At 41.6% G+C, this 19,292-nt stretch overlaps 1 protein-coding gene across 1 annotated transcript in view; it reads right to left on the reverse strand.

The window, feature by feature from the left end:
- Positions 1-19,292, reverse strand: part of ADAM12 (ADAM metallopeptidase domain 12) — a 659,141-nt gene that overhangs the window by 589,553 nt on the left and 50,296 nt on the right. The window contains exon 2 of the mRNA XM_030202952.1: positions 1,073-1,206. Within this exon, the coding sequence (XP_030058812.1) occupies positions 1,073-1,206 (134 nt within the window). The remainder of the gene's footprint in view (positions 1-1,072; positions 1,207-19,292) is intronic.

The raw sequence follows: 19,292 nt of genomic DNA on the forward strand, positions 1-19,292 counted from the left end.
TTCGATTATATCGATTTGTTCGCCCACGGGAGAAAGACGCCCATCTCCCGATTTGGGTCAAAATATGGGCGTCTTTCTCTTTTGAAAATAAGCTGGAAAGTGGTACATTTAAAATAAATTGGAGAAAATATTTACTCACTCAATGTGTAATTAAACTCTGGAATCCATTGCCAGAAATGTGATTAAAGCAGTTAGAGTAGCGGGGTTTATAAAAGGTTTGGATAATTTCCTAAAAGAAAAGTCTATAAGGCATTATTAAGATGGACTTGGGGAAAATCCACTGCTTATTTATAGGATAAGCAACATAAAATGTATTGTACTGTTTTGGGATCTTGCCAGGTACTTGTGACCTGGTTTGGCCACTGTTGGAAACAGGTTGCTGGGCTTGATGGACCTTCTGTCTGTCCCAGTATGGCAACGTTTATGTTCCTACGTTCATAGTAGGTGATGGCAGATAAAGACCTGTACGGTCCATCCTGTCTGCCCAACAACATAAACTCATAGCATAAGGTAAGATGTGATGCTAAATATGCATACCTGATCTTGATTTGTCCTTCCCCACAAATAGTGTCCAGAAAGGTACATCATTCAATAGTCACAAAGACCCTTAATCTTCACAAAGACCCAACACAATTCATGTTTCGGCTAAAATGGCCTGCTTCAGTTGTGCATTGGTTACCCAAAAAATAAACCCAACAAACAGTATCTGTGAGAGTTTAAACCCGTTCCACTGATATGCCAGCATGAAAGGAAATTGCACCACAGGATAGCAGCAGAATATAAATGACTTATTGAGAGAATGCTGGGTTTGATGAACCTTTGGTCTCATCCAGTATGGCTCATCTTATGTTCTTGAGTTCTATGATTTTAGAAAATATGCATGCATATCAACAGTTGCCTCTAGCTATTATTTGGCTAGAAACATCTTTATTGCCTAAAGAAATTAGGAAAGCGCTTCCGTTAGAAAAACATTTGTGGTACAGATGCTATGCACTTTCTACACTCGGAATAATTTATCATTTGTAGTTATGCATGTGTGTTTGATGAGATGGTGAACAGATGGAAAACTAACCTTTGAATAGATGCTTGTTATTGGTTTCCAGTCTTTTCCAATCAAAAGATGGGGCACTATTATTTCATAATGTCCTGAGTGATCGCTGTATGGCTCCTGCCTAGTTGATTCCAGTGTATTGTACACAATCTCTCCTAGGTTAAAAAAAAATAAAGAAAAAACAATTAATAATAATAATCATTGCAATTAATTTAAATGGAAAACCTTACTATCATATTAATGCTGAGCCATCTATATTTAGAGAATGAAGAACCTATGAATAAAACAGAAAGAGGCAAATGGGACACAAACATGAATTGCCCTATTAGTACATCACATCAATTAGAGATTTACAGCTGATTCATTCCTTTTCAAATTCAATCAGGCATTATTGTGAGAACAGCAACTACCAAAACCGAAAAGGCATGAAATGAAAAGTAATAAAAGAAAAAAGAATCACTGTATGAAGTTAAATCTGCTACATCAACATCAACAATTAAAGAAGAGAAGTTACCATATCATCAGCCTAAAGGTGAATGCAAACAGCTTCACAATGGGACATTCTTGTAAGCAGTCAAAGAAATGTGTTTTTGCAATGTGTTGCCATAGGTACAGAAGAGAAGAAACCTTTTGAAAAACAGGTACCAAAGCAATAAATAATAAATAAAAATATTGTGCTAGCATGGTTTTTTTTTTTATATGTCTCTTGTCCTTGATGACCCTCACTTCTTTAATTTTCATTTTGAATTTGAACAGTTTCATCATTATTTTTGGGCTTCAGGCTCAATAGGAACCTACCGTAATTGGACCACAGTAAAATGAGGGTACGATACTGAGCTGGGAGTTTTCAGTGTTTCTTTAAACACTGGCTGCTGCTGACTAAATTAGACCTGGGTATTTAGTACTGGACCCTCTCTAGGTACAGACACTGAATATCTGGGTGTTTGGTAGAGCCCAGAAGTTAACCAGATATGGCCAGTATCAGTTCCGCACCTGGACATTTTACTGGGCATAGTTAAGACTGCTTTTTATGTGGTTCTACTTGCCTGGTTAGCTGTCCAGACACTGGCATTGAATAACTGAGTGCCCAGATAGGATTAGATTCAGTAAATGACACTCAAAAAACAGCACCAGAAAAAAAATCTGTGTAGAGCGCTATTGTTTAAACAGCGATCTGAGTTGGGTGCTGTTTACAGAATAGCACTTACTCCCAAATGCTACAAAAGTCGCTAAAAATAGTGCACACAAATTTGTGCAGCGCCCAATTTGCATGCACAATTTAATTGAATAGCGAGCCAATTAGAGCTGATAATTGGCTTGTTAACCAATTATTGGCATTAATTAGATTTAATTAACATATGTGCATGTAAGTTTACACATGAGCTCAAAAAGGGGCACAGAAATGGGAGGGTCATGGGTGGAATGGGAGCATTCCTGACATCTACACACGTTGTTATAGAAAGAGGGGAGATAACTGCCTAATTTAGGTGTGTACATTTGTACCACATTTCAACTGGTGCAAATGGCCGAACCTAAAGTTAGCCTAGGACAAGGTTAGCATAGAGTTGTGAAAAAACGTTTAAAGCTTTTATACAATTGTGTTTTCTGGATGCATTTGAGGCTTCCATTTTCCCTTAAAAGCAGAATGGATCCATTCTACTGCAGACCCATACATACCTCATTTCTTTTGCATTTATCAAATAGTTGCCCACTGGTGGGAAGAAAACTGCAGGGACAAGTATATATATATATATATATATATATATATATATATATATATATATATATATATATATATATATATATATATAAAGTACAATCCCAACAACCCTGAAAGCAGTGGAGCTTTCTTGCAGCAAACTATGAAGCTGTTTATGAGTGCTGATGTCTTAGTACATGCTACACTATTCTCTAAGACCTATCTTTAAGCTAAGTTTTCATTGAATGGAAAACATTTGTCCCAATGTAATCTTCTGGGTACTGCCCCATTGTTTATTTTGGAGGAAAATGTGTACATGCCAGTGAGGCAACTAAAGCTGGAGTCTCAAATCGAAGAGCCGTCAAGTGAAGGTGGGAAGACGAGAAAGCAGTAGAACTAGAGGACATGAAATGAGGTTGAAGGGGGGCAGACTCAAGAAAAATGTCAGGAAGTATTTTTTCACGTAGAGAGTGGCGGATACTTGGAACCCCCTCCCGAGGGAGGAGGTGGAGATGAAAACGGTAACGGAATTCAAAAAAGCGTGGGATAAACATAAAGGAATCCTGTTCAGAAGAAATGGATCCTCAGAAACTTAGCAGAGATTGGGTGGCAGCACCGGTGGTTAGAAGGCGTGGCTAGTTGTTAGGAGGCGGGGCTAGTGCTAGGCAGACTTTTACGGTCTGTGCCCTGAAAATGGCAGATACATATCAAGGTCAGGTATACATATAAAGTAGCACTTATGAGTTTATCTTGTTGGGCAGACTGGATGGACCGTACAGGTCTTTTTCTGCCTTCACTTACTGTGTTACTATCAGGCTCATTTTCAAAAGAGAAGGACGCCCATCTTTTGACACAAATTGGAAGATGGGCTTCCTTCTCCCAGGGTCGTCCAAATCGGTATAATCGAAAGCCGATTTTGGACGTCCCCAACTGCTTTCCATCGCAGGGATGGCCAAAGTTCAAGGGGGTGTATTGGAGGCGTAGCGAAGGCGGGACTTGGGCATGCCTAACACATGGACGTCCTTGACCCATAATGGAAAAAAAGGGTGTCCCTGACGAGCACTTGGATGACTTTACCTGGTCCTGTTTTTCTTACAACCAAGGCACAAAAAGGTGGCCGAAATGATCAGATGGCTGCCGGAGAGAATTGGGGATGACCTCCCCTTACTCCCCCAGTGGTCACTAACCCCCTCCCACCCTCAAAAAACATCTTTCAAAATATTTTGTGCCAGCCTCTATGCCAGCCTCAAATGTCATACTCAGGACCATCAGAGCAGTATGCAGGTCCCTGGAGCAGTTTTAGTGGGTGCAGTGCACTTCAGGCAGGCAGATCCAGGCCCATCCCCCCCTACCTGTTACACTTGTGGTGGTAAATGTGAGCCCTACAAAACCCACCAGAAACCCACTGTACCCACATCAAGGTGCCCCCCTTCATCCCCGCCCCTCCACCAGGACGTTTTGCGAGGACATCTTCAGCAAAACTTGGGCGTCCCCTTCGATTATGCCCCTCAATGTGAACTAGGGATATGCACAGGGTAAAAATGTTTGTTTCATTTGAGCTTCTTCACAGTTTTCAGACTTTTTCAGTTCATTTTGCACATACAATTTAATAAGAAATTTTTAATGTGCTTTAAAACATTTTAACATACACTAAGGGATCCTTTTACTAAAAAAGTGGCCTTAGTGCGCCCTTGTGTGGTTTTTTTCTATGCGCTAAAGCCATTTTTACTGCAGCTGTTGGGGTTAATAATTTTTCCACAGGCGTATTATAGTTCCCATTGAATCTCTTCATACATCTATTCACTGTTTCAGTGCAGGTCTATACTGAGAGCTGTGTATGTAGTGTGGCCACACAAGGTGCAAGGATGGCAGGGAACACCAATATTGCTCCCTATCCACTGTCTCCTCTTCTTGGAGCAGTGGTCGGGTGGGGCAGGGTTGCCCAGGGCACAATTCTGACTCGGTATGGTCCTGATTCAGTGCATTACTATACCAAAAATTTGTCCCATATATCCTGTGGGATTCAACATAGGATTCGATGTTATTCATATCTTATAAAGTTATAGAGGAATAGCCTAATGCAGTGGTTCCCAAATCTGGTCTTGGAGGCACCCTAGAAAGTCAGTTTTTCAGGATACCCACAAAGAATATTCATGAGATAGATTTGCATGCAGTGGAGGCAGTGCATTTGAATCTCTCGTATGAATATTCATTGTGTGTATCCTGAAAACCTAACTGGCTGGGGTGCCTCCAGGACCAGGTTTGTGGACCACTGGCCTAATGGTTAGAGCAGCAGATTGAGAACAAGGGAAGCCTGGGTTCAAATCCCATTGCCATTGCTTAAGATATAGGGTAAGTCACTTAGGGGCCTTTTACGAACACGCGTAGGCGCCTATGCCTGTCAATTTGGAGTTACTGCCTGGCTACCACGTGGCCCTTGCGGTAATTTCATTTTTGACACATGTCCGCTACGCACTCCGGAAAATAATTTTTATTTTCTGGCACGCGGCAGAAACTGGGCGGTAATCATCATTCTACGATTACCGCATGGTTACTGCGTGAGACCTTACCACTAAGTCAATGGCTAGTGATAAGGTCTCAGACCCAAAATGGATGCGCGCCAATTTTTATTTTGCCACATGTCCATTTTCGGCAAAAATTTTAAAAAGGTCTTTTTAAAAGGCTCGCTGAAAACTGGATCTGCGCACGCCCAAAACATGCACCTACACTACCGCAACACATTTTTTGGCGCATCTTAGTAAAAAGGCTCCTTAACCTTCAATCACCTCAGGTACAAACTTATATTGCAAGCCCTCTGGAGGCAGGAAAATACCTACCGTACTTGAATGTAACTCATCTCAAACTACTGAGGAATTGCAGGAGCAAAACCCCAACCCCATATCTTTTTGAAAACAGAAAATGTAACAGCTGTTTATGTTCTGTGTGTGATTGTAAAAACATCAGTAAGATAAGGACTATCACAAGGTGGCAGACTGGAAACATGCTGGAACAAAGAGACTAAATCAGGCAGAGAAATACAATTGGCAAGCAGTCTTCAAAAACAAATATAAATAAAGCTGAAAGTCTAGTGCTTGTGTAGAATGATTGGCGACTTAACATAAGAATTTATCATCTTCTGAGATAAATGAAAAAATTGGCCTGGACCAGCATCTCCACCAGCTGAACATTTATGCTGTCATTTTTTGGATGTGGTAGCAATGGTACCTTCCAGTTCAATCAATCAATTATTTTCTGAAAATCTGCACAGAAAATAATGGTTCAAAAGAGCCACAACCCTTCTGCTGCACAATACGTATTGTATACATTTCTAAAACATATTTTAGCCCTTCTGGCAGTACGTTGGCAGGAAAGTTCCACGTAGTCTGCATGCTTTGCATTCCCGAACTGGTCAAGAATTCCCTTTCCCATTTCATAAATGGAACATTCTTGAACAGCAGAAATAATTCTCCCCCACCATCCTTCCTAACAAACTGTTGGAGAGGATGTTCTCCTCCATCGAGGCCAAAATGTATTTCCTTCTGGAGCATGTTTTATCCATTATTTAATAGTGGGATATCTAAATTCACAAATTATTTCCCTGCTCATTACATGCTATTGAAAAGCGTCAGTGGCCATTATGATATGGACGTTTTGGTAGGTTTCAGTTCTTTTTCAAATCAGTTTTCATTTTATTATTTATTTATTTGTTACATTTGTACCCCACATTTCCCCACCTATTTGCAGGCTCAATGTGGCTTACATAGTACCGTCAAGGTGTACACCAAGTTCATTTACGTTCAGGGCACTGAAACACTTCTCTTTAATTTGTTCCATTTATTTCCATTAAAGGTAATGAGGAAAGAAATTTATAACTCTAGCTGTGGGGTTTTCGATGCAGTATTTATGAAACTTGCTGGTAGGTGCCAGCAGTAGAGGCAACAACATCCTAACACATTATGGATGAGATGAACACCCCATGACATCAAAAGAGGGACAAAAGATACCAACAGTGGTATGAACATCCCAATGCACTAAAGGAAGGGCAAAGAGTGGCATGAAACCCCCCAAGTTGCAGAGAGGGGAAAAGGTAGCACCAACAGCTGCTGTTAAATGCCTCTGCACCTCTATTTCTTTATGGGAGTTTTGAGGGCTGCTACTGCTGGGGCTGAGGGCAGAGCGAGCATCCCTCACACTCCCCACTAGCTGTTTTTCAAAGGGAGTGCTCCTAGCTATAGCAGTATCACATCCTACCTTCTGGGGGCATGTCATGGGTGAAGAGTGGACATTCCCATGTTATCCAGCTGGTGTGTTAGGATTATTGCATGATAACTGGATAATGCTGGGTTAACGCGGCAGCATTTATGAAATCTTGAAAGAATCCTTTGGACTCCACCCATTGTATTCAGTGGTATTGCGGTGGATTATAGATTTTGGATACTAGGAAATTCCTGGTTAGTTTGCATTCAGCACCATTGCTCATTCAAAGCATGCAATTACAAGAACTTCATTATAAATTCTTGATGCGTATCTATAGCCATCCCTCTAGGGCTAGGAAAATGGGATTCCTATCTGAGGGTACCTGTGTGAAGTGTGGAATCCCAGATGCCTCCTATAAATACTGTATCTGGGACTGTGCAATGATCCATCATTTCTGGCAGATTGTGTGGCAAACTGTGGCCTATATGTATAGCTGTGAATGGCCTCCCACCTCACAAGCGGCTTTGCTGGGTAATGTGACAATGATTAAAGAAGGTACCAGACTTACGGGATTATTCCTATGAAAAACATTTCTAATTGCCAAGCGTTGTCTGCTTCTTCAGTGGATTTCTCCAGACCCACCAATGTTGACGCAGTGCAGGTGCCATATGTATGAGCTCTTGCACACGGAGAGAGGCGCAAAGATGAAACGCAGATTTCTCTGCCTTTGGACACCATATTTGGACATACTTTCCCCAGGTATGCTCAATGACTTGGATGTTTAGGATTGTTTGTGCTGCTTTGTTAACAGGTGATTGGGGGGGGGGGGGGGGGTTAGCATGGGTCTGGAGGGGATGCTGGAGTAGTTGGAGGCTGGCTGACTTGCGTTATAACTGTTTTTGTGATTATGGTTTGTCATGTTTTCTACAGCCACTTACTGTATCTGTTGCGATGGTATTCAAAACTCAATAAAAGATATTTAAACGTAAAACAAGACATTTAGGGCCTATAGGTTGCTGACACTGGACTCCTCGAGACCAGTATACATTACTCAAAAAATGGTTGAAAAACACAAGTGCTTTTTCTTATTATTCCAGCTTTGTTGTGCCGATCTTTTCTTTTAAACATAAATATCTTCTAACAACTATCAACATAGAAGAAAGCTTTATTATATATCGAAACCTATACAAACACATGGGATTATAGGTGAAGCAGATTTAAAAAGCACCACAATTATCCAAACATTTCAGCTCCTCCTAACTAATACAACATAAATACCTAACCTATCAACATAACACCATGTACTTGTTCAACAGCATATACGTGACACATCCCGGTCCCTGATCATGCTCATTCTTCTGTAAATGACATCCTCAAATTGTCCAAAATTATCACTCAAATAATTTCAACAAGATTGATATGTACATATCCTTCCAATAAGAATAAGCTGAAATAGATAGTCATTGACCAAAGGCTGGGTAACCTCGAGTATCACCTTCAAATGCAAGATGAATCGCTAGAATGTTTAGATGTAAAAGATATAGATCATCACAGGATCAAAATCATCTATGCCTCCTTTCATTCCTGCACCCAACATAGTCTGTGTTTCTCTTTTTTAGCTTCATCAGGGGTTGGACTCAGTCTGTAGCTTAAATAAATTCATAGACACAAAGCAGTTGGGAGCTCGTAATATGCCCTTCAATGCATCACAAGCACCAAAAAGACGTATGCTGGTCACCAGAAATGGCTTAGCACCGACCTCAGGAGTTAGACAGTCTAACTCCCACAATCTGAATATCGACCTCAGAGAAGACAAAATTTAGAGCCTTTTTTACTAAGGCATGCTAGCGTTTTAGTACATGCTAATGCTAGAGACACCTATATATTCCTATGGGTGTCTCTAGTGTTAGCGCACGCTAAAAACATCAAGGGCCCTCTATTTGTTAACAACTCCCCTGGTATTAATGAATCTGGTATTATAATAAATCAAAAAGAGTATCAATTTTCTTCAGTAAAAATTGTGGGTATATTTTTGGACTCTACTCTTTCATTACAACCACATCACTATGGTGATTCAAAGAGCATTTGTGCATATGCATAAACTGCTGTATCCACAAATATTTTGTGGAAGAGCAATTTCGTCTTAATTGTGTAGGTTTTGCTTCTAAGTTTCTTGGACTACTGTAATGTTATAAATTTGAGCTGCCCACTTCATTTGATGAAAAAACTACAAACAATTCAGAATACAGCTTTACGTTTTGATGTAGTCATTGAAAAAGTTGGATAACATTCATTGTTTTATGTTAAAACTCACTGGCTTCCTATGCCAGCAAGAATTCCGCTTCATTTTTTTTGTTTAATACATAAAAGCGTTGTATGGAGTGGCACCATTTTATTTAGTTGAACAGTTTGTTTTTGCAGTTCCTATTAGATCATCTAGGAATATCAATCCATTTGCCTTCCCCTCGTTAAGGGGTAAGAAAAAACTCAAACAATTAGACAAACTGTTCTCCTTTCAGGCTGCAAAATTAAACAAGAAAATTTCTTTCTTAATAACTGTTACTGACTATAAAGATTTTAGGCATCAGAGTAATGCATTTGTTTTAGGAATTTCTAATGTTTAAGAATTAGATCCGTTTTATGAAATTATGTTGTATTTGTTGTATCACAATCCAGCTTATAATCGAAAGACAAAAACGCCTATATTGCGACCTAAATCGGGAGATAGGCGTTTATCTCCCAAAAACGAATAACGCGGTATAATCGAAAGCCAAACTTGGACGTTTTCAACTGCACTCCATCGCGGAAGTGTACAAAGTTGACGGGGGCATGTCGGAGGCGTGGTGAAGGTGGGACTTGGGCGTGGTTATCACCCGAACAGAGATGGGAGCCTTTCGCCGATAATGGAAAAAAAGTATGCGTTTGTAGCTAGAATTTAGGGCACTTTTCCTGGACCCTGTTTTTTCATGAATAAGGCCCCAAAAAGTGCCCTAAATGACCAGATTACCACCAGAGGGAATCGGGGATGACCTCTCCTGACTCCCCCAGTGGTCACTAACCCCCTCCCACCACAAAAAATGATGTTTCACAACTTTTTATTTTCACCCTCAAATGTCATACCCACCTCCCTGGCAGCAGTATGCAGGTCCCTGGAGCAGTTGTTAGGGGGTGCAGTGGACTTCAGGCAGGTGGACCCAGGCCCATTCCCCCCCCCCCTACCTGTTACAATTGTGCTGCTTAATGCTTAGTCGTCCAACCCCCCCAAACCCACTGTACCCACATGTAGGTGCTCCCCTTCACCCCTTAGGGCTATAGTAATGGTGTAGACTTGTGGGCAGTGGGTTTTGAGGGGGTTTTGGGGGGCTCAACACACAAGGGAAGGGTGCTATGCACCTGGGAGCTCTTTTACCTTTTGTTTTGTTTTTGTAAAAGTGCCCCCTAGGGTGCCCGGTTGGTGTCCTGGCATGTGAGGGGGACCAGTGCACTACGACTCCTGGCCCCTCCCACGAACAAATGCCTTGGATTTATTCGTTTTTGAGCTGGGCGCTTTCATTTTCCATTATCACTGAAAAACAAAAACGCCCAGCTCACAAATTGTCGAATAAAACATGGACGTCTATTTTTTTTCGAAAATACGGTTCGGTCCGCCCCTTCACGAACCCGTTCTCGGAGATAAACGCCCATGGAGATAGACGTTTTCGTTCAATTATGCCCCTTAATGTATTATTTTAAGTGATTTATAATTCCTGGTTATGTCCAGTTTCTTCCTCTGTTATCTGCGTAGAACTGTAAGGCTTACTGTGGAATATAAAATAAATTATGTTAAGTTATGTTGGCTGGTTAAGTGCCGATATTCAGCACTTACCCAGCCAAGGTAACTGCAGAAATAGGACCACGTAAAAATCAGTCCTATCTTTATGCTGAATATCACATTTAACCTTGTAGCCATCTCTCTCCTCTTCAATCAGTCCAAAACTCTGCTGCGCGACTCATTTTCCGCCAAAGTCGTTATGCTTACATTAGCCCTCTCCTCAAGTCACTTCACTGGCTCCCTATCTGTTTCCGCATTCAATTCAAACTTCTCTTATTGCCCTATAAGTGCATTCATTCTGCCGCTCCCCAGTACCTTTCCACTCTTGTCTCTCCCTACGCCCCCCCTTGGGTACTCTGTTCTGTTGATAAATCTCTCTTATCTTCTCCTCTACTGCTAATTCCAGACTCTGTTCCTTTTATCTTGCTGCACCTCACGCCTGGAATAAACTTCCTGAGCCTGTACGTCTAGCCCCCTCTTTGGCTGTTTTCAAGTCCAAACTGAAAGCCCACCTCTTTACCACTGCTTTTGACTCCTAGCCACTGCTCACTTGCCCTGTCCTTTTATCCTCACCCTTACCCTTAATTGTTCTGTCTGTCTGCCTGTCTTATCTAGATTGTAAGCTCTTTGAGCAGGGACTGTATTTTTTGTGTATGGTGTACAGCGCTGTGTATGCCTTGTAGCACTATAGAAATGATAAGTAGTAGTAGTACTAACCGGCTATCTTTTAGCTAGCTCCTTAAACAATTCAATGTCGAAGCCCGGACATGTCCTGCCATTGAATTTCCAGGCATAATGCCAGCAGCAGTCAGCATAACGCTGTGCACTGCCTGTTCAATATTGACCCCTAAGATTTTAGAGGCCACAGACCTGCCCCAGTGGCATAGCTAGGTGGGGCATTAGGGTAGCGACCACGCCCCCAAACGGACCTTGAACGGCAGCGGCACATATTGTTCAGCCGATCCATTGCATTTATGCTGTGCGCACATGAGCCTCTCCGCTACCCCTGGCGTCACAACCTGGCTACGCTTCTGACCTGCCCTGCACTCCTATTCTATAACCTGCATGCCTAACTTATCTCGTGCCCAGCTCCAAAGGGTGCATGGCAAGAGACGGGCATGGGTGGGTCAGGGCATTACCAACATTTAGGCGTGGAGTTATAGAATCACTTTTGTGCCTAACTGCCATTAGTTGGGTGTGAGCATTTACACCAGCTGCTGGTCTGAGCCAAAAGCTGGGCACTTCATTTGGGCCAGGGCTCTTCCACTAAGGGATTCATTTTCTTTCCTTATTACTTCAGGCTATGCCATAGCTTTGACATTTGTCTTTTCCAAATGTTCTTGTGCATTGGTTAGCCATTGTAGTTATAGGCTCCAGGATCCTCACATAAATTTCTGCAAAACCTTTCTGTTTCAGTTTTAGGTCATGGTATTTTCATTGTTCACATGCTCTTTTCAGTTCCCTATAGATCTGCTTTCGGTCCTCTCTAAGTAGTTTATTATGATATCTCTCTTCTGCTGCTACTTATTGGAGCATATGGATTTAATATCATATTTGGTTTAAGCTGAATATTTAATGTTTTCAACCTTTTTCATTACCCTAGGTAATCTTGTTCTTTCAAGAAACCCGTCTGTCAAGCACATGTCTGTATACAGTGATTTTATTTTTCATTGAATCTTTCTTTTCCAAGGAGGAACTGTCATCATTCCTTTGGTTGATCCTATGTCATTTTTGGTAGGATTCTCTCAGTAACTCTCTTTGCTTCACAATATTGGATTTGATTTAGCTCTGTAATATCAATAAATTGTTGCTTTATATAGATTATGATCTTGTTAATTTTACTTACCTTATTTATTTTTTTGTTACATTTGTACCCTGCGCTTTCCCACTCATGGCAGGCTCAATGCGGCTTCCATGGGGCAATGGAGGGTTAAGTGACTTGCCCGGAGCTGCCTGTGCCTGAAGTGGGAATTGAACTCAGTTCCTCAGGACCAAAGTCCACCACCCTAACCACTAGGCCACTCCTCCAGGCAATAGATTCAGGGTAGGCAGTTGTTAACTCACCTGTATCTGAATGCAGCTTCTTATGTTTCATTAAGAAGATAACTTTAGCCAGGGATGGGGGTTAGGTTGGAGAAGAAAGTTGTGTTGTTTTTCAGCACAAGCCACTAACTTGGCTGACCAAATTTAGATGCTGCAATAACAGTCCTAAATTTGTCCATCCATCTTCTTCTCCTTTGTCTGTACTCTGAAGTCCTTTTTGCTGATCTGCCCTCCCTCCCTGCCTCTGTACTGTCAAATATATTTAAAACAATAGAGCCTCAGTGGCTGATCTTCCTGCCTCCCTCCAATGCATATAGGCCACAGTTTGCCACACAATCTGCCAGAAATGATGGATCAGTGCACAGTCCCAGATACAGTATTTATAGGAGGCATCTGGGATTCCACACTTCACACAGGTACCATCAGATAGGAATCCCATTTTCCTAGCCCTAGAGGGATGGCTATAGATACGCATCAAGAATTTATAATGAAGTTCTTGTAATTGCATGCTTTGAATGAGCAATGGTGCTGAATGCAAACTAACCAGGAATTTCCTAGTATCCAAAATCTGTAATCCACCGCAATACCACTGAATACAATGGGTGGAGTCCAAAGGATTCTTTCAAGATTTCATAAATGCTGCCGCGTTAACCCAGCATTATCCAGTTATCATGCAATAATCCTAACACACCAGCTGGATAACATGGGAATGTCCACTCTTCACCCATGACATGCCCCCAGAAAGTAGGACATGATACTGCTATAGCTAGGAGCACTCCCTTTGAAAAACAGCTAGTGGGGAGTGTGAGGGATGCTCGCTCTGCCCTCAGCCCCAGCAGTAGCAGCCCTCAAAACTCCCATAAAGAAATAGAGGTGCAGAGGCATTTAACAGCAGCTGTTGGTATATATAAAAAAATAATTATCATCCTAAATAAAGTACCTGCATCTCTCTCTCTCTCTCTCTCTCTCTCTCTCTCTCTCTCTCTGACTTTCAAATATACATTTTAAATAATTTTTTTTTAAACCCAGTTCTTGAGGATGGGTGTTCTCTCCAGTCTGCCTCACTGCTGTAAAAAAAAAATGTCAGTGGTTCCCAAAGGGTCCTGTAAGCACCCCCAGCCTGCCAGGTTTTCATGATATCCACAATGAATATTCATGAAAGAAATTTGAATGCACTGCCTTCGTGGTATGCAAATCTCTCTCATGAATATTCATTGTGAATATCCTAAAAAACCTGACTAGCTGATGTGCTTCCAGGTCCAGGTTTGCGAACCACTGGAATAAGTACTTGTCAGGGATCCCTTTCATGCCTCCTTGCTGTCCAAAGAAAGGGTAAAGAGCAGGTTAGGATTCCCCCTTCCTCTTGTCCCCCCAAAAGTCTAAATTGCTGGCTGGGGATCCTCTTCAGAAAATGTCACTTAGATAGTAAGCTCTTTGGGGCATGGACATATTGTATGTTTAGATTGCTATATAATGATGTATTTTTATTATATTGCACCTCTGACTGTACTGACCCCTTAATAATTCTGCTGCTGCTGCCTTGTACCTGTGATGTTACATAGTTTATTTAGAATTCAGCCTTCATTTGTTCCAGTGATTCCCAAACTGTATTCAATGAGGCCCATTATAGGGATTCCTCAGGGCACAAAGAAGAAAATAAAAAGTCTTCCCATCTGGTTATAGTCCTTGGGAGTAGAAGGTAGTGGCTAGTGCAAGGTCGGGTTAGCAGTGGCTGCTGAGTTAGTGCTAACAACAAGTGCAGGCCAGGATTGGGATCAGAAGCAGCCATATGGGCCAGAACCACAAGTGGTTGTGGGATTGGGACCAGGAACTACATGGGCCAGAAACAGCAGCAGTCTTGGAGATGAGGCAGAAGTTCCCATGAAGGATGGAAGCGGAAGCATCAACCCGCAGGGCCTAGGAGCAGCAGTGATACATCCATTGGTGAGAAGAAGGAAGGACTGATGGCTGGAGCAGCAGAAGCAAGAGAGAGAATGGTGGAGACTGACTGACTGAGGGAGAGAGAGAGAGAGAGAGAGAGAGAGAGAGAGAGAGAGAGAGAGAGAGACTGGTAGAAATTGGTTGAAGTGAAAGAGTGGAAGAGACTGATTGGGACTGGCTGGAGAGAAAGAAACAAAGAGAACTGGTGAGGATTAGCTGGGGGAAGGGAGAGAGAAAACTGGGAGAGGACAGAGAAAGTTGAGAGATTGGTGGAGAGAGATAGGGAGGAAAGCTAACAGAGAGACTTGACACTGGAGGATAGGAGAATGATGGGGATGGACTGAGGGTTTTTGACCTTTTTAGAGGTTAATATGAGGTCCTCACAGCTGAAAAGGTTGGGGAAATCCTGAGATAGACAACTTTTTAACACACAAGCATCATTCCATTACTCAGTAAAGTCCCAGTTATGTAATGAGCTGTAGTTATTTTAGCTTAATACCTTAACAAGCATTTTATAGTAAACTCTATCAAAAGGATGTATTTTCAAATCTCCTGTTAATGTTTCCTGAGTGCTCCTGTATTCAGTGGTAGAGAAGGAACTAGGAAATTCCACCTCATGTGAAGGTACATCAATCAAACATTTCAGAGCACAGGGTCAGAGAAATTGTCTCTACTCATCTGCTTTCAGCACTTTTCCCTGGAGCAGTAAAGCAATTTTCTTTGTACCACTGCAGACTTCCTGCTCTAAAAATGTCTCATACTTTTTTTTGTATCTTGGAACTCAAATCAAGGCAGTAGGCTTTCATCAAAGCCAGCAAACACTTTACTGTAGGGCAAATACAGGCATCTCTAGGCTGATTTCTGTTCTTGTATTTTCCTTTCTACACCTCATTTAAGTTTGTCGGTGTTTACCTTGTCATCTGAAGATCCATTAATTTTAAAGTATGGAGAAGTCAGATAGTCCAGCCTTTACCTGAGAATCTGATTTAAAAAGAAATCATTTCTATTCAGTTCACACCAGGTTTGCTTAACTTTCTAACATAGATTATGATGGCAGATTAAACCACACTACCTATCCAGCCTTCACACCTCTTCTTAGTTTTACAATCCCTTTCTCTCCCCCAGAGTTCCCCTTGTGCTTGTCCCATGCTTTCTTGGGTTCCTTGTTTCCATGGTTTCCACTGAAAGGCTGTTCCATGTGCCTGACACTCTTATTAGATTACTTTTGAGTTTATCCCCTCATCCAGGACCCTTTCTTTTAGTTCTTTCTTTCCAATGAGAGAGATCTTCTTCCTGTGCATTTATTCTTTGGAGGTATTTGAATGTCTCTAAAATTTCCCTTTTTCCTTCTTTTGTTTTCAATCCAGTTCTCAAGATACACCAAGCCAGCCTGGTTTTCAAGATACCCAGATTTAATTTACACGAGATAAATGTGCATGCAGTGCCTCCATTGTATGTAAATCTATCTCATGCATATTAATTGCATATATCTTGAAAACTGACTGGCTAGGTGTGTCCTGAAGACTGGATTGAGAACCCCTGGTCCAAAATATACCTCTTTAAATCTTTAGGTTTGTCTCCATATGCCTTATAATGAATACTGCTGATTTTATTTGTAACCATCCCTTTAATTTCATCTGGTTTAAATCAATCTTTTTGAAGATGTTCAGGTTTCACCAGAGACCTGTAGAGAAGTAGTATCGTATTAGTCCTGCTGGGCATTTCAATGCACTTGAGTGTGAACATAAGTGTTGCCATACTGGGATAGACCAAAGGTCAATCAAGCCCTGTATACTGTTTCCAATAGTGGTCAATCCAGGTCACAAGTACCAGGCAGATTCCAGAAATAAGCAGTGGATTTCTCCTAAGTCTACCTTAATAATGGCTAATGGACTTTTCTTTTAGGAAATTATATAAGAACACAAGAGTAGCCATACTGGGTCAGACCAATGGTCTTTCTAGCCCAGTATCCTGTTTCCAACAGTGGCCAAGCCTGGTCACAAGTACCTGACAGAAACCAAAATTGTGGCAACACTTCATACTACAAATCCCAGGGCAAGCAGTTGCTCCCCATATCTGTCTCAATAGCAGATACGTTAATTGCTGTTACCACATCCTCTAGCTAAGAGCTCCAGAGCTTAACTATTCAATGAGTGAAAAAGTATTTCCTCCTATTTGTTTTAAAAGTATTTCCATGTACATTCCTTGAGTGTACTTTGCACTTTTGGAATGAGTTAAAAATCTACTCGTTCTATACCACTCAGGATTTTGTAGACTTCAATCATACCTCCCCTCATCCGTCTCTTTTCCCAGATGAAGAATCCTAACCTCTTTAGCCTTTCCTCATACAAGAGGAGTTCCATCCCCTTTATCATTCTGGTCACTCTTCTTTGAACCTTTTCTAATTCTACTGTATCTTTTTTGAGATACGGCGACCAGAACTGAACCCAGTACTCAAGATGCAGTCGCACCATGGAGCAATACAGAGGCATTATAGTATTTTCGGTCTTATTCACCATCCCTTTTCAAACCTTTTAAAAAACCTGCTAAGGTAACTGCTTTTACCACATTCTCTGGAAACGAGTCGCATTTATGCACTTAGCGCTATTCTATAAAGGGCAGGGATCCTTTATAGAATAATGCTCAGTGCTTAAATTATTCAGCACTGATTTTTTGGTGCCACTTACAGAATCTAGTCCTTAGTCTCTCCACTCTGGCCTTATCTTCTCTGAGTGCCCCTTTTAGCAGTCCAACTGATTCATTTGCCAGCTTCTTGATTCTAATACCTTTAAAAAAGTTTTTATTATATGTTTTTGACTCCAACTGAATCTTCTTTTCAAAGTCTCTCTTTGCCTTCCTTATCAGCACTTTGCATTTGACTTTCCATTCCTTATGCTGCTTGTTATTATCTTCAGTTGGATTCTTCTTCCATTTTTAAATCACTTTAAAAGGTATGGAAAACAGGTGTGAGGATGTTATAATGTCGTTATATGGCTCCATGGTGCGATCGCACCTTGAGTATTGTGTTCAATTCTGGTCGCCACATCTCAAGAAAGATATAGTGGAACTGGAAAAGGTGCAGCGAAGGGCGACTAAAATGATAGCGGGGATGAGACGACTTCCCTATGAAGAAAGACTAAGGAGGCTAAGGCTTTTCAGCTTGGAGAAGAGACGGCTGAGGGGAAACATGATAGAGGTATATAAAATAATGAGTGGAGTGGAACAGGTGGATGTGAAGCGTCTGTTTACGCTTTCCAAAAATACTAGGACTAGGGGGCATGCGATGAAACTACAGTGTAGTAAATTTAAAACAAATCGGAGAAAATGTTTCTTCACCCAACGCATAATTAAACTCTGGAATTCGTTGCCGGAGAACGTGGTGAAGGCGGTTAGCTTGGCAGAGTTTAAAAAGGGGTTAGACGGTTTCCTAAAGGACAAGTCCATAAACCACTACTAAATGGACTTGGGAAAAATCCACAATTCCAGGAATAACATGTATAGAATGTTTGTACGTTTGGGAAGCTTACCAGGTGCCCTTGGCCTGGATTGGCCGCTGTCGTAGACAGGATGCTGGGCTCTATGGACCCTTGGTCTTTTCCCAGTGTGGCATTACTTATGTACTTATGACCCCTATGTTTCTATGTTACTGTCTCCAGTCCTTTGGAACCGCTCCTGATTTTATACAAGGGTTGAAATGATCACACAAAGGTGGTGCCAGAACTCACTTAAGTTATGTTGTTACACTTGTATATATTCTGACTGACACCATTGCTTTCATCTACTTTTTTTTAAGAGAAGAAGGCTTAGGTGATCAGTGTGTGTGTGTGTGTATGTGTCTGTGTGTCTGAGTGTAAACACCTAATAACTTTTGTGTTTTTTGTACATATCAAAAGGGTCCAGGGGAATCTTGACAAAAGTATGTTTTTTGAGCTCTGTATGCATTTGGAAAGTAGATTCTGTTAGTTCTCTATGAATCTTCTTTCTTAAAAGTTTAGGGGGTCTTTTACAACTTGGTGGTAAGCTCAACGTGGGCTAAAATGGAACTACCGCTGGCGCAATGCAGCCGCTGGTGGTAATTATGGCTGGAGCGTATGCCATTTCTGGCATTCTGGGAAATGTTATTTCCTTAGCATGGTGCTAACCCGGCAGTAATTGGGCATCGCTGCATGCTGCCTGGTTACCATGGGAGCTCTTACCACCACCTCAATGGGTGGCGGGAAGTGCTTCGCGCTGCATGGCCATGCAGTAAGAGTTATCTTACCACGTGGCCATTTTTGGGGGGGCCATTTTACTGGCTGCAGTAAAAAGGGCCCTGGCATGTGTGAAAAATGACCCCCGTCGCTACCACAGGGCCATTTTCCCCCACAACTTAGTAAAAGAGCCCTTTAGAAAGCGCTTTTCTCTCTCTTTTTCTAAAATACCACTTTAGTGAGATTTTGTTCCAGATTATATTCTTTAACTGCTTTTCTTTTCAAAGATGTCTGAGCAAATTAGGTTGGGAGGCGGGGATAGTGCTGGGCAGACTTATACGGTCTGTGCCAGAGCCGGTG

Source organism: Microcaecilia unicolor, chromosome 5 (assembly GCF_901765095.1).
Source record: "Microcaecilia unicolor chromosome 5, aMicUni1.1, whole genome shotgun sequence".
Lineage (NCBI taxonomy): Eukaryota > Metazoa > Chordata > Amphibia > Gymnophiona > Siphonopidae > Microcaecilia > Microcaecilia unicolor.